The sequence below is a fragment of the Malaclemys terrapin genome, chromosome 5 (assembly GCF_027887155.1).
Source record: "Malaclemys terrapin pileata isolate rMalTer1 chromosome 5, rMalTer1.hap1, whole genome shotgun sequence".
Classification (NCBI taxonomy): domain Eukaryota; kingdom Metazoa; phylum Chordata; order Testudines; family Emydidae; genus Malaclemys; species Malaclemys terrapin.
Window position 1 is genome coordinate 72,796,788 of NC_071509.1, and position 14,852 is coordinate 72,811,639.

The 14,852-nt window shown below is 45.0% G+C and overlaps 1 protein-coding gene across 5 annotated transcripts in view; it reads left to right on the forward strand.

Annotated features, from left to right (window-relative positions):
- NEK1 (NIMA related kinase 1) overlaps positions 1-14,852 on the forward strand; it is a 128,829-nt gene that overhangs the window by 28,541 nt on the left and 85,436 nt on the right. For 4 of the 5 annotated variants that reach the window (XM_054030468.1, XM_054030469.1, XM_054030470.1 and 1 more), the window contains exons 13-16: positions 2,736-2,795; positions 3,111-3,170; positions 3,299-3,346; positions 3,451-3,525. In XM_054030468.1, coding sequence (XP_053886443.1) covers positions 2,736-2,795; positions 3,111-3,170; positions 3,299-3,346; positions 3,451-3,525 — 243 coding nt within the window. Of the gene's footprint in view, positions 1-2,735; positions 2,796-3,110; positions 3,171-3,298; positions 3,347-3,450; positions 3,526-6,761; positions 6,898-14,852 lie in introns of all 5 variants that reach the window. The other variant, XM_054030472.1, reaches the window with a different exon arrangement.

Below are 14,852 nucleotides of genomic sequence, written 5' to 3' on the forward strand. Positions count from 1 at the left end.
CCCGGGGAACGTGCTCCATGGGGTCCCGTTCAGGGGCAAGCCCCTGTTGGTGGAGCTGGTCTCCGATGCATTGGACCTGGGGTGGGGAGCCCAAATGGGGGACATTCAGACCCAAGGTCTGTGGTCCGCACAGGACCTTGCCCTGCATATAAATGTCAAGGAACTCAGGGTGGTCCGGCTGGCGTGCGTAGCCTTCCGCTCGCATCTGAATGGCAGAGTGGTCAGGGTTCTCACAGACAACATGGCCTCAATGTTTTACGTCAACAGGCAACGTGGGGCCTGCTCCTCTGCCTTCTGCCAGGAAGCCCTCAGGCCTCCGCAGCGTCCGTGAGACTTCTGTATAGCCCACAACGTTTGCCTACCACCTACAGGGCGCCCGGAACTCGTGGGCGGATCGCCTGAGCCGAGACTTGCCTCTCAGCATGTGTGGCCTCTACACCCAGAGGCAGTGCACAGGGTTTTCCAAGAGTGGGGAACTCCCCAGGTGGACCTGTTTGCGACTCGGCAGAATCACCGATATCCTCGGTTCTGCTCCAGAGGGGGCTGGGAGTGGGAGCTATCTCCGATGCCTTCCTACTATCCTGGTCAGGCCAGCTTCTCTATGCCTTCCCCCTTTTTCCGCTGATCAGCCAGGTCTTAGAAAAGATAAAGATGGACAGGGCCAGGGTCCTCCTGGTTGCCCCAGCGTGGCCCAGGCAACATTGGTACAGGACCTTCACAAACCTTATGGTCGCCCCGCTGTGGCCGTTGCTGTCCCACCCGGACCTGCTCTCCCAGGACCACCTCCTCCACCCCAACCTAGCAGCACTCTACCTCACGGCGTGGCTGCTCAATGGTTCGACCGGGAGGCAAGGATGTGCTGGAAGGGGTTCAGTGCATTCTCTTGGAAAGCAGGCAACCCTCCATGCACCGGGCCTACTTGGCAAAGTGGTCTCGGTTTTCCCAGTGGGCGGCTCAGCGGGGCATTTCCCCAGTGGCTTCCCCAATCCAGCTCGTTTTGGACTGCCTCCTTCACCTTAGAGCCCAAGGCCTGGTGCTCTCTTCCGTCAAGGTGCACTTGGCAGCCATATCAGCCTGCCGGTGCAGGGGCACACAGTATTCTCCCATGCTATGACTGGCCGATTCCTTAAAGGCTGGATTGTCTCTTCCCGTACGTTAGTCCCCCAGTCCTGCAGTGGGACCTGAACTTGGTGCCCGGTTGACGGGTCCCCGTTTTGAGCCGTTAGCTACTTGCTCCTGGTCGCGCCTCTCGTGAAAGGTTGCCTTCCTGGTGGCGATCATGTCAGTTAGACAGAGCCCCCGTACACTGTGTTTCTTAAAGATAAGATCCAGCTCTGCCCACATCCTTCATTCCTCCCAAAGGTGGTCTTTGCCTACCATGTGAGTCAGGATGTTTTCCTGCCGGTCCTGTGCCCCAAGCCACATGCATCCAGTGAAGAGCGCTGCCTCCACACGCTGGATGTGAGATGGGCTCTGGCCTTTTACCTGGAGTGGACTAGGAAGTCTTCACAGCTGTTCATCGCCTCGGCCGAACACATGAGGTGTCGGCCAGTCTCCACTGAGTGGCTCTCCAACTGGATTACCTCATGCATCTGTACCTGTTATGACCTAGCGGGAATCCCTCCGCCCTCAATTGTGAGGGCACACTCGACTAGGGTGCAAGCCTCGTCAGCTTCCTTTTTAGCCCATGTCCCCATTCAGGACATTTGCAGAGCTGCCACATGGTCTTCAGTTCACATGTTCACCTCGCATTATGCGATCGTCTCCCAGACCAGGAAAGATGCCGGGTTTGGCAGGTCTGTGCTTTGTCCTGACAATTTGTGAACTCTTACCCACCTCCAACAGTTATAGCTTGGAATCACTTATTGTGGAATACACATGAGCAATCACTCGAAGAAGAAAAGATGGTTACCTTTTCCGTAACTGGTGTTCTTTTGAGATGTGTTGCTCATGTCTATTCCACATCCCGCCCTCCTTCCCCTCTGTTGGAGTTGTTTGGCAAGAAGGAACTGAGGATGGGGGGAGTGCGCAGTGCCCCTTATACTGTGCCATGGATGCGCCACGCCAGGGGTCGCTGGGGCGCTCCCATACGGGTACAGCTAGGGGAAGAACTTCTGGCACTGGTGCATGTGGCAAGCATGCACACCTATTGTGGAATGCATATGTTCAATACATCTTGAACACCAGTTACAGAAAAGGTAACTGTCTTTTCCGGTTCCAAAGCAGGTGTGTGGTTGACCAGTCAGTTTGTAACTCTGGTGTTTGTCACTCTGAGGTTCTACTGTACATAAATACTAGTTAGCAGTGTTATTACATAAGAATAAAGTATTAACTATAGTTTGAACAAAATCTGTAGTTGGAAATTTCGAGGCCAACTTGTTTTCCCAGTGAGCACTGTGATTGACATCTCCAGGGACCTTCAACTTGTTGAGGAGGAGGGCATAGAGGATCAGTGGGCATTGATATTCTCAGGGAAGGGAAATAAACAGGAAAGATAAAATTGAGCTTTTAAAAGTATTTGCTCATTTGTTTTGACCAGCTAGAATCTCACCCTAGATCTTAACAGTATCTTCTGTTTCAGGCACGCTTCAGAATAATGAAGCTGCATTGTGAAATATTGTTCCTTTTTAAATTATTGCTCTCTTACTTCCTGACTTTCACTTTCCTGTTACTTTGGGATCTAGAAAGTACCATGCACTGACATACCTAATTTGTAGTTTTTACCTTTTATCTAGGTGCATCCAACTCCAATGAAGAAAGTGAATCCAGGAGAAGAAAGGAGGAAAATGTTTGAGGTATAAAGATGCCCATCTACCTGTTTTCAAGCTACATCAAAAACAAAACAAGAACAAAAAGATTTTTAAAATGCATAATAAAACCTCCAAACCTTTCCTCCTGATTTCTTTCCTCCAAACAACCTCTAACTTCTTAATTTTTGCCTTCCTGGGCATGCCTCTGCCACTGGAGTAGTAACTTTCTTGATCTAAATTTGCTGAAAATAGTGTTCATTGATTAAATTGAGAAATTCATTCTCTCTCTCATTTATTTATTTATTTTTATTGTATGTATGTATGTGTATATATACACACGCACACACACTTATTTTTCAGGAAGCTGCGAAAAAGAGAAGATTCGAATTACTTGAGAAGGAAAAGCGACAAAGAGACCAGGTAGACAAAATACTTTGGCTTTTTTTCTATTTATAATGATGTTTAAGTAATAAAACGTTCCCTTGTGAATTATGTCATAAATTACCTCAGAATATATACTTTAATATTCCAACTGTTCAAATTTTCAGATCAGTTTACTGAGGGCGGAGCAGATGAGAAGACTGGAAAAGGAAAGGGTAAAATATGTTTAAATTTTATTTTTAATGGTGAAATTGAATTTTTATTAGAAAAATGAATCCTTGAACTTTTATTCCCCCCCTTTTTTTTTGGTCTTCTCCAGATGGAACGGATAAACAGAGCCAGGGAACAAGGCTGGAGAAATGTGCTTAGTTCAGGTGGAAGTGGTGAAGTTAAGGTTGGTAGCAGATGCTGAAATATATAGCACAGTCTTTCTTTTCTCTCCCTTTTATTTATCTTCCATAGCATGTTGTTTTCTCCAGAACAGATAGATGCTTATCTACATGTGGGGCTACCCCCAGTACCAATCTATGAACAGTCTTAGCGATACTGAATAATGGCCCCCTTCACATACCCAACTTCTTGGCATTTGAGTACACTTTTCTGATTTCTAAGGTGTTCCATCAAATTTTTGTATCAGTCTTCACACACCCCATTTGTTTCCTTCCTTCTCCCATTGCTCCCTCTTGTCCTTTTTCTATACTGAATCTATGCATGGAACAACCACCTTCTCTTTGTTCAAATGCCTCATAATTTTCAGTCTAGGTATTTTTATGGCTCCCAACAACATATCTGAGCCCCTCCCCTATGAGAGATTTGTGTTGTTCCTTTCTGCCTTTCGAGTCCATAGGAAAAATAGCTTGCCTAATTTATCAGTAGCAAGTGTTTGTGTAAATAACGTGCTGAGAGAAAGTTGAGAGTGAAGAAAAAAGCTTTTTTCCTTTAGTTCTGAAAGAGGTGAGGTCTGTTGTATTAATTTAGATGGAATATAGGAGATTAAAGATGCCAAATAAATTTAGTTACTGTTTAACATTGAACAGTGTTTGGGGTTTGGTATGCAGAGGCTGTAGCTTGCTTCCTATTATAGCAAATGCAGTCTTAAAAATTCTTTTAACTTTTATTAAAGATACAGAAAAGAGAGAAACAGAAAAACATTTGAAATGTCAAGTATTTAGTAGGGCTTTTATTTTAATTTTTTGATACTGGAGTTTTAGAAGAGGTTTGTTTAGGGGGTTTTGGTTGAGATGAGCTGGAGCTGCTGTTTAAAATAAAACAAAATCAGACATTAGTGATGACTTAATGACTTCTTTGTTTCGGTCTTCACCGAGAAGTCTGAAGGAATGCCTAACATAGTGAATGCTAATGGGAAGGGGGTAGGTTTAGCGGATAAAATAAAAAAAGAACAAGTTAAAAATCACTTAGAAAAGTTAGATGCCTGCAAGTCACCCGGGCCTGATGAAATGCATCCTAGAATACTCAAGGAGCTAATAGAGGAGGTATCTGAGCCTCTAGCTATTATCTTTGGAAAGTCATGGGAGACGGGAGAGATTCCAGAAGACTGGAAAAGGGCAAATATAGTGCCCATCTATAAAAAGGGAACTAAAAACAACCCAGGTAACTACAGACCAGTTAGTTTAACTTCTGTGCCAGGGAAGATAATGGAGCAAGTAATTAAGGAAATCATCTGCCAACACTTGGAAGGTGGTAAGGTGATAGGGAATAGCCAGCATGGATTTGTGAAGAACAAATCATGTCAAACCAATCTGATAGCTTTCTTTGATAGGATAACGAGCCTTGTGGATAAGGGTGAAGCGGTGGATGTGGTATACCTAGACTTTAGTAAGGCATTTGATACGGTCTCGCATGATATTCTTATCGATAAACTAGGCAAATACAAATTAGATGGGGCTACTATAAGGTGGGTGCATAACTGGCTGGATAATCGTACTCAGAGAGTTGTTATTAATGGTTCCCAATCCTGCTGGAAAGGCGTAACGAGTGGGGTACCGCAGGGGTCTGTTTTGGGACCGGCTCTGTTCAATATCTTCATCAACGACTTAGATATTGGCATAGAAAGTACGCTTATTAAGTTTGCGGATGATACCAAACTGGGAGGGATTGCAACTACTTTGGAGGACAGGGTCATAATTCAAAATGATCTGGACAAATTGGAGAAATGGTCTGAGTTAAACAGGATGAAGTTTAACAAAGACAAATGCAAAGTGCTCCACTTAGGAAGGAAAAATCAATTTCACACATACAGAATGGGAAAAGACTGTCTAGGAAGGAGTACGGCAGAAAGGGATCTAGGGGTTATAGTGGACCACAAGCTAAATATGAGTCAACAGTGTGATGCTGTTGCAAAAAAAGCAAACATGATTCTGGGATGCATTAACAGGTGTGTTGTGAGCAAGACACGAGAAGTCATTCTTCCGCTCTACTCTGCTCTGGTTAGGCCTCAGCTGGAGTATTGTGTCCAGTTCTGGGCGCCGCATTTTAAAAAAGATGTGGAGAAACTGGAAAGGGTCCAAAGAAGAGCAACAAGAATGATTAAAGGTCTTGAGAACATGACCTATGAAGGAAGGCTGAAAGAATTGGGTTTGTTTAGTTTGGAAAAGAGAAGACTGAGAGGGGACATGATAGCAGTTTTCAGGTATATAAAAGGGTGTCATAAGGAGGAGGGAGAGAACTTGTTCACCTTAGCCTCTAAGGATAGAACCAGAAACAATGGGTTTAAACTGCAGCAAGGGAGGTCTAGATTGGACATTAGGAAAAAGTTCCTAACTGTCAGGGTGGTTAAACACTGGAACAAATTGCCTAGGGAGGTTGTGGAATCTCCGTCTCTGGAGATATTTAAGGGTAGGTTAGATAAATGTCTACTAGGGATGGTCTAGGCAGTATTTGGTCCTGCCATGCGGGCAGGGGACTGGACTCGATGACCTCTCGAGGTCCCTTCCAGTCCTAGAATCTATGAATCTATGAATCTATGAATCTATTAGGTGATGGTTAAGAGCTGGTAGAGTGGCCATCTTTGGATTTTTTTTTTTTTTTTTTTTTTTTTTTTTTTTTTTTTTTTTTTTTGGGCCTAGTTTGGTTAGGACACTTTTTAGGATTAGGATGAAGGTCTGGGGTTTTAGGAAATGATGGAGGAGGCTGTCATGATAGTGAAGCTTATGTTAGCGTCTGGTATTTTATTTTATTTATTTATTTTACTTTTAAAAAAAAGAGGGTGATGTTGGTGGAGTAGCTCATTTCCCTCATTATTTTGTCAACTAATTAGGCTGAGTTTTTGATGCACTCATTTTAGTTGATTAATTTTTGGAAAGTTCTTCACTCTTGCAAGAGTGACTTATGTAGTCTACATCCGGAGAAAGTTCTGTTTTGCATGCTTTTGGGGCTCTCCTAGTGGGTGGGAACATTATTGTTGTGGGAAGTCAGGCACACTCTGTGATTGTCTCTCAGTGTATAGATCAAAGTAATGGAGAGGTGTTAATGGCAATTGATGTTGCTAAACAAATGAAGGCCTGTATTTTCTACTAGTTAGAGCTTGTTCAGAACACAGAGGCTTCACTGCTAGATATGAGACAGGGGTGGATCACAGTGATCAGGTTTTGTGTGTTTTGCTTTTTACAGAACAAGAATGTGAGGAAACTGCATGGGCACATCTTCGTCCCACATGACTGTTTATTCACTATATGCAAACATGCAAGGCCTAGCTATATACATGCTGGTACTCTCATTGCTGGCCTCTTTCCAAACCTAAAAAATGGTGAGCACCGCTAGAGGGCTTACAAACTATTTAAAGCAATACTGCTGTTTTCCTTTACACTACTTATTTCTGCCCCCTTAAATGTAAAAGGACATAAAGTTACAAATCAAATATTCTTAAAATATTAAGAAATAAATGTTAAATGTACAACATGCTACAAAATAAGTCTGAGAGGTGGTTTACATCTTCTCTCTAGATAACAGCTCATAGACATTACATCAGGGTCTGGACTTGGTGATGTAACTGAATCAGAAACATCTTCCTGCTTTGTAATGCAAAGGTCACTTGTAGTAGAAACAGGGACATGAGCCTCACTGGTAACATACAAGTCGCTGTCTACCGTTGTATTGTAGGCTTGGTGCTTGCAATAGGCATCACTGGTGTAGAACATCTTGAAAGCTAGTTGACCTGTTTGGTGGCACTTCTATCCAATAAGACCGAGGACCAGTCTGTGATGTAATCACTCTGGGTTTCCATTAATTATCTCAGTAGTCTTTTAATAAGACACTTTTCCACGTGAAAACCTTGCATCTGGGTGTGCACAATTTGGTTTTTGATCATTGTTTCTTAAGAATCTCTCTCTGTAGATTGAGTTTAATGAGTCCAGATGAAACCTCAAATGACGTTCTACAAACAGTGTTTGTACTGTATGTGATTTGTAGTGGCATGCACTTCCTTTCTAGAAGCCAAGAGAAGATTTGCAATCGTATGTTGTAAACTGCTGTTATCCAGAACCATAGCATGTATCACTTGCTTGAGTATTTGGATAAACCAAAAATGTGAATTGAAATAATCCCTTTACATGTGCTAATTGTGAGGTACTTCTTATCACGGTCTTCAGTTTCCATTTGTTGTAGGTAGGGTTGGGCAATGTCTTACCACCAGTTAAGGATGCAAATGTATGGGTACTTTGAAATAATCACAGCTACTGACTGCCCTGTTTTTCCTCATTACTGGCACTATAGAGGTGCTCCATTAACTCCTTACTCTTGGATAAAATTCTAGAATACTATAAGTGCTGTAGTTATGCTTCTACTTTTGGCTGTATCACAAAAGGTACTGGCTGTGCTTTGAAAAAATTAGCAATCAGTCCCTTTTTAAAGCACAGTTTTTGTTTCCTTACCTTTTAAAGTTCTGAAACCATCCTGAAGGATATCAGCTGCCTTCTCCAACAGTTCAGCTGATTTTTTTATTTGTGCTGGAGTCTGGTTAGTTGAACATGCAGGAATTTTATACTTTGCTAGTCTAGCTGAATCTCAGACATCCTCTGTTAAATAGTGCATGATCCCCTCTCTTTATATCATTGAAGTTTGCATAAATTACAGTAGCGTTTCTGTAATAACAGCTAGGGCTGGCCTTTGGCGGCCTGCCCAAGGGGACACTGTGCACAAGGTTTGGATTCCCACCTGACCTGCTGGCGAGAGGCGGCAGCAGCAGCACGGGGGAGGGGGAAGAGACCCGAGCTGCAGGGTGCAGTTGGACGACCAGCCGTCAGATCCAGTTGACTCCCCTGGAGCAGGGGTGCCCCTCCTCCACCCTATTCCACGTGTGCAGCTGCTGCTGTTCCTGTCCCCTCACCCCCCATTCCTCCCTGTAGTTTCCCCTGGCCACTCTGGACTGGGAGCGTCCTCCTGTCTCCTGTGGGGGAGCTGATGGCAGAGTCTTCCCCTCCATCCCACCCGTGTACCCAGTTTCCACTAAGTTGGGATGACGGGACAGAGGGAATCTGTGTGTGCTGCTGCCTCTCTGGGTCCAGAGCTGCTGGCAGCTGCTTGTGTCTGAATGTGTGTGTGAGTGAGTGAGTGCACTGTTTTTAAGAAAGCACTCATGGTCAGGAGTCTGAACTACACACTCCGCTCAACACCCCTTTTCTCCCCCTCCCCCCCCAACACAGTCCTCCCAACACACACCAGTACTCCCTGCATCCAAGTCACTTCTCCAACTGGGCTGTGCTGAGGCATCTGGAGCTGCTGCTCTCCTGCCCTCCCCTTACGCAGCCCGCAGGGAAAGTGACTTGGATGCAGGAAGCCCTGACATTGCTTCTTGCTCCCCCCCACAGCCTCCTATGACTGCACTGGGCAGAGAGCAGCAGTCCAGTGGGGGAGCAAGCAGCAATGCCAGCTGCTTTGTGCATCTGGTCAGTTTCCCCACGTGGGTGCAGGAAGGGGATGTAAGGGTTAGGGGCAAAGGGGGCACAGTGCAAGAGTTAGGGGCACAGGAGGGGGCAGGTGTTGGGGTGAAGGGAGTATGCACAGTGCTGAGGTTAGGGGTGCAGGAGGGGAGTGCAGGGGTTGAGGTGAAGGGGGCATGGACAGGGCAGGAGGGAGGTGCTGGGGGTAGGAGTGAAGTGGTGCAGGGATTGGGGCACAGGAGGGAAGTGCAGAAGTTGGGGTGAAGGGGGTACAGTGCAAGGGTTGGGGGCACAGGAGGGGGGCAGAGATTGGGAGTGAAGGGGGTATAGGGATTATGGGTGCATTAGGGGGAGCAGGCATTAGGGGCAAAGGGAGCACAGTGCAGGGATTAGGGGGGAAGGGAGGGTGGGGAGCCCATGGGGGGCCGGGGCAGTGGGGGGCACCACACTCACAGGGGCCAAGGGCACCAAAATGCAAGTTTGCCCAGGGTGCCATTTTCCCTAAGGCCGGCCCTGATAACAGTCAGTTGAGCAGGTTTTCCACTGTGTGTGGCTTTTACTAGCACTGAGGTTTTCTGCAACTTCAGTTGCTTAAGTAGTCTGTGATGATGCTGTGAAATTGCAGAAACTGCAAACCTCTGACCAAACTTCATCAGTCTTTCTCCATCCACTTGTAATTAAATCCAAATAACACTTTTTTTGGTTTTTGCATACTGAAAATATATATCCTACTCATGGTGTGTGGGCACCCCAGCACTGCAATTTGGAATATTTTCACAAGCCATGTACAACAGAAGTTGCACATGTGCTTTTCATGCCCTGGCGCTCCCTCCGCAACATAAAGAACGTGGTGACCCACTTAGTTCCTTCAGACCACCTTAAGTTGAAAAGCTGAAACAACCTTAGTGTCACTTGGTTACTTTATCCTGATCTGCACTTGAAAGTAGGTCGACACTGGCAATTATAGGCTAGTGTGACCAGATGTCCCAATTTTATAGGGACAGTCCCGATATTTGGGGCTTTTTCTTATATAGGCTCCTATTACCCCTTTCTCCCCCCCCCCTCCTGATTTTTCACACTTGGTGTCTGGTCACCCTATTATAGGCCAGTAAGCCTAACTTTAGGACCCAGCAAATTGTTGAAGCTATAATAAAGAACAAAATTATCAGGCATGTAGATAAACACAAGAAGTTTGGAAAGAGTCAACATGGCTTTTGTAAAGGGAAATTACATCTCACTAATCTATTAGAATTCTTTGAGGACATCAATAAGCATATGGACAAAGTTGATCCAGTGGATATAGTGTGCTTGGATTTTTAGAAAGCCTTTGACAGGTTCCCTCACCAAAGGCTCTTAAGCAAACTAAGCAATCATCGGATAATAGTTACTTGTTGAAAGCTAAGAAACAAAGGGTAGGAATAAATGATCAGTTTTTACAATGGGGAGAGGTAAATAACAGGGTCCCTGTGATGGGGTGGATCAGCCCCTCACTGGTGCAGCAGGGGCTAACCCATCTGTCTTTGCATAGGGTTACCATACGTCCGGATTTTCCCGGACATGTCCGGCTTTTTGGGCCTCAAATCCCCGTCCGGGGGGAAATCCCAAAAAGCTGAACATGTCCGGGAAAATCGGGACATGCGGGGCCGGTGGTGCTGGGCCGGGGGCTGGGGCGGGGCCGGTGGTGCTGGGCCGGGGGCTGGGGCGGGGCCGGTGGTGCTGGGCCGGGGGCTGGGGCGGGGCGGGGGCCCGAGCCGAGCCAGGCTGGAGACGCTGGGGGGGCCAGATTGGGCCGCGCCTCCTCCCCCCACCCCCACCCTTCCAGCTTACCTGCTGCCTGCTTCAGGCTTCCCGCGAATCAAATGTTCGCGGGAAGCAGGGGAGGGGGCGGAGTTGGGGCGGGGGCGTGGGCAGGGCTGGGGGCGGGGCTCCAGCCCCGTGGAGTGTCGTCTTTTTGGACACTCAAAATATGGTAACCCTGTCTTTGCAGAGGAGGCCACGCCCCCTGGGCTCTGCTAGGCATGCTCCAGCTGGAAGCAGGATATAAAACCCAGCAATATTACTGACTTTGGCACTAGGCCACACTGCCCTGAGAGCAGGGGCCGTATTATTGACTCCGGCCGCTAGGCCACACTGCCCTGATCGCAAGGGTCATCTGACTAAAGCCACAGGGCCATGCAGCCCCGAGACCAAGGGCAACCCTACAGACGCAACTGCGGGACTGTAACGCGCCCCTACCCCCAAAAGGGTGATGGGTGTATTAGCCCCGTGACAGTGCCCCAAAGATCTGAAGTGGGACCAGTGCTCTTCAACATATTCATAAATCACAGTGAGGTGGCAAAATTTGCAGATGATACAAAATCACTAAATATAGTTAAGTCCAAAGCTAACTGTGAAGAGTTACAAAGGGATCTCACAAAACTGGGTGACAAAATGGCAGATGAAATTCCATGTTGCGAAGTGAAAATCAATGTATGCCGGAAAACATAATCCAAACTATACATCCAAAATGGTGGGGTCTGAAATAGTTGTTTCCACTCAGGCAAGCGATCTTGAAGTCCATAGGGATAGTTCTCTGAAAACATCTGCTTAATATGCAGCAGCAGGCAAAAAAGCTAGCAATGTTAGGAGCCATTAAGAAAGGGGCAGACAGGAAAAGAGAAAATATCATAATGCCATTATATAAATCCAGGATACAATTACACCTGCAATACTGCATGCAGCTCTGGATGGCTGGTGTCAAAAAAGATATATTAGTATTGGAAAAGGTGCAGAGAAGGGCAACAAGAATGATTAGAAGTATGGAAGCTGTTCCATATGAAGAGAGATAAGAAAGGCAGGGACTGTTCAACTTGGAAAAGAGATGACTAAGGGGGAACCTGATAGATGTCTCTATCATGAATGGTATGAAAGTGAATAGTAAAGTGTTGTTTAACTCTTAACATAGTACAAGAACTAGAGGTCACCTGATGAAATCAATAGGTGACAGGTTTAAAATAAACAAAAGGAAATAGTACTTCACACAGCACACAGTCAGCCTGTGGAACTCATTGCCAGGGAATGTTATGAAGGCCCAAACTATAATGGTGTTCAGAAAAGAATTAGATAAATTCATGAAGGATAGGTCCCATCAATGGCTATTAGCCAAGATGGTCAGGAATTCAAACCCATGCTATAAGTATCCCTAAACCTCCAAATGCCAGAAGCTGGGACAGGATGAAAGTGCATGGATCACTTGAAGTTGTCCTGTTCTGTTCATTCCCTCTGAACGATTTGGCAGAAGCCATTGTCAAAAGACAGGATACTGGGCTAGACGGACTATTCGTCTGACCCACTGTGGCTGGTCTTACGTTTTTATGTTTTAACGGAGTCACTGATGCCATTCAGTGTCTGAGCTTGAATGCAACATCTACATAGAAACTGGAAAGATAACTATGCTAAGCCTGTGACATGGCAGTTACTATCACAGGCTATGTTGGCACTGGTACATCAATCACGGTCTGCTCCAGCACCGTCTCGCTTGGAAGCTTTGCTTATGGCGCTGTCAGTTTCATCTTCAGTAGCACCTTCAAAGCAATTAGAGGAGGCTCCAGATCCCTCAGCCCAGATACCCTTAAACAGCTCTGAAAGAATTTTGTCTCTTCTTTGGATCTTAAGATGCCCTCAGAGCATGAGTTTCCATTATTAGAGACTTCTCCTATTTGTGTCACCAAAATCTCTGAGAGAGATCTCCGGTACCTGTACTGAAAGTTTATCTCCAGCAATGTGATAGTGAGACTGAGAACAGAAGTGTTACCCAGATATTCAGATCTCCAATTGTTACCCCATCAATGAGGGGCTTTTGTCTTCTGAGTCCAGCTCCTCCTCAGAGTCCGTCAGGAGTCCTTCACATAAGAGGAAATCAGGTCAGCAAACAAATAAAATAAAACCAGACAAGACAGTATAAATGAACCTCATTATTCTTGGTTTCCTCCGAATTGAGTGAATGTCTTAACCATTTGGTCTACAGTTTTGGCCACCATGGCCTCAATATGCACAGTATTCAGGACAAGTTTCCCCCCTACCATGTGGGGAATCATTGTAAATCACTTACTCCAAGTGTCTCATAATTCTCATGTTTTGGTTATGGAAACAGAAGAACATCAAAACTCTAGTGGTGAGAAAAGTCTGCTGCTTCAAGAAGTTTCATCTGGATTCCCATATGTTTCTCCTTCTTCACCTGATTAACACTGTTTCATCTTCTGTACCTATGGCAATGGACAACTTAAAAACCTTTTAAAAAGTATTGATAGCACAAATACTGCGAATCCCATTGAAAATGGTACAGGAGAAGGCATATAAACTTGTTTTTTGATACTTTACAACTGGCATATAACAATAGAGTTGCTCTTCCTATAAATGTGGGAATTTTAGAGCTGGTAAAGACCTTTGGGGTACTGCTGGCTTGATTGTAATTACTTCAAAACATGTTGTTGGTGGACATCAAGTGCCGGCCATAGGTTTTGAGTACTTTTATACTCATCTGACTATCTTCACTTGTCTGTGTTGCCAAAGAAAAACTGAAACAAACAGGAAAGTGAACTCCCCAAGAGAGAGAACCAGTGAGACTAGATATCTTTGGAAGAAAAAAATGTCACGCCTGTCCCCCTTCAATGGGCAGTCTGCTAATTTTAGAAAAAAACTACCCTTAGAATTTAGGAATAAGGCTAGCTCAATGTGTGAAGGTTTATTAATTGTTGAAACCTTTCGGGCTGCACTGGATGCAGCTGATACCGATGTCCATTCAATGGCTACAGCTATTGTTTTGAGATGTGCATCATGGTTGTCGGCATCAAGGTTGCTTGCCTAAGGAAGTTCAGTCAGTTATTGAAGATTATCCGTTTGATGGACAAAATGTATTCAGTGCTAAAATGGATGAGTCTCTTTATTCATTGAAAGACTCAACATTCATTCAGATCACTAAGTAGATATATACCCACTTTTAAAAAGAAGCAATTTCTTCCTCTTCTTTCTTCCTCCAGATATAGGAACACTACGTATTCCTTTGATTTATATCAACAGAGCTCTTCTGACCAATGCAAGAACGTATTAGAATATCCAAGAAGGCTGTCAGCTCCATCATGCTCTTTGGTAATATTGCAATCAGTGTAGACACAGCAGTTTCAGACTTGATATGATGGTTGAGGGTCTTGGAGGGAGACAGTGGAGTGATCCAGAGAGAGCGGTGATGTGTTCAAAATGATGGGCTAGGAAAATGATCTTTCTAGTGATATTCTGAATGGATATGAGAGGGACAAGATTGCATTTGTCAAAAACCGTGTAAAGGATGTTGCTGTAGTCAAAACATGAGGTAAGAGGTGGGATGAGCATTTTAGTTGTGTAGATGGATAGGAAAGGCCATATTTTAGACATGTCATGCAGAAAGAATCAAAAAGATTTAGACACAGCCTGGGTGAGAGGACCTAGAGAGAACTTTGTGTCAAAGATACAGTCCTGGTTAAAGGCATGAGTGATAGGCAAGAAGGTGGTGATGGTGGTGTCTGCAGTGATTGAAAAAGGAGGTAGTGGGGAAGACTTTGAAGGGGAGAGGAGATTAACAGCTCTATTTTAGCCATGTTGAGCTTGAGCTGACTGCTAGACATTCACAAGAAGATTTTTGGATTGACTGAGACTTTAATTTGGATAGGAGACAGTTCTAGAGTAGAGAGGGTAATTGGAATTTTTGTTTGCAGATGAGATTGCCAAAAGATAAGGTGAAAAGGGAACCGAGGAGAGAGCCTTGTTGAAAGTTGGGACTAGATGAGGCTCCTTATCAGAAAGAAACACT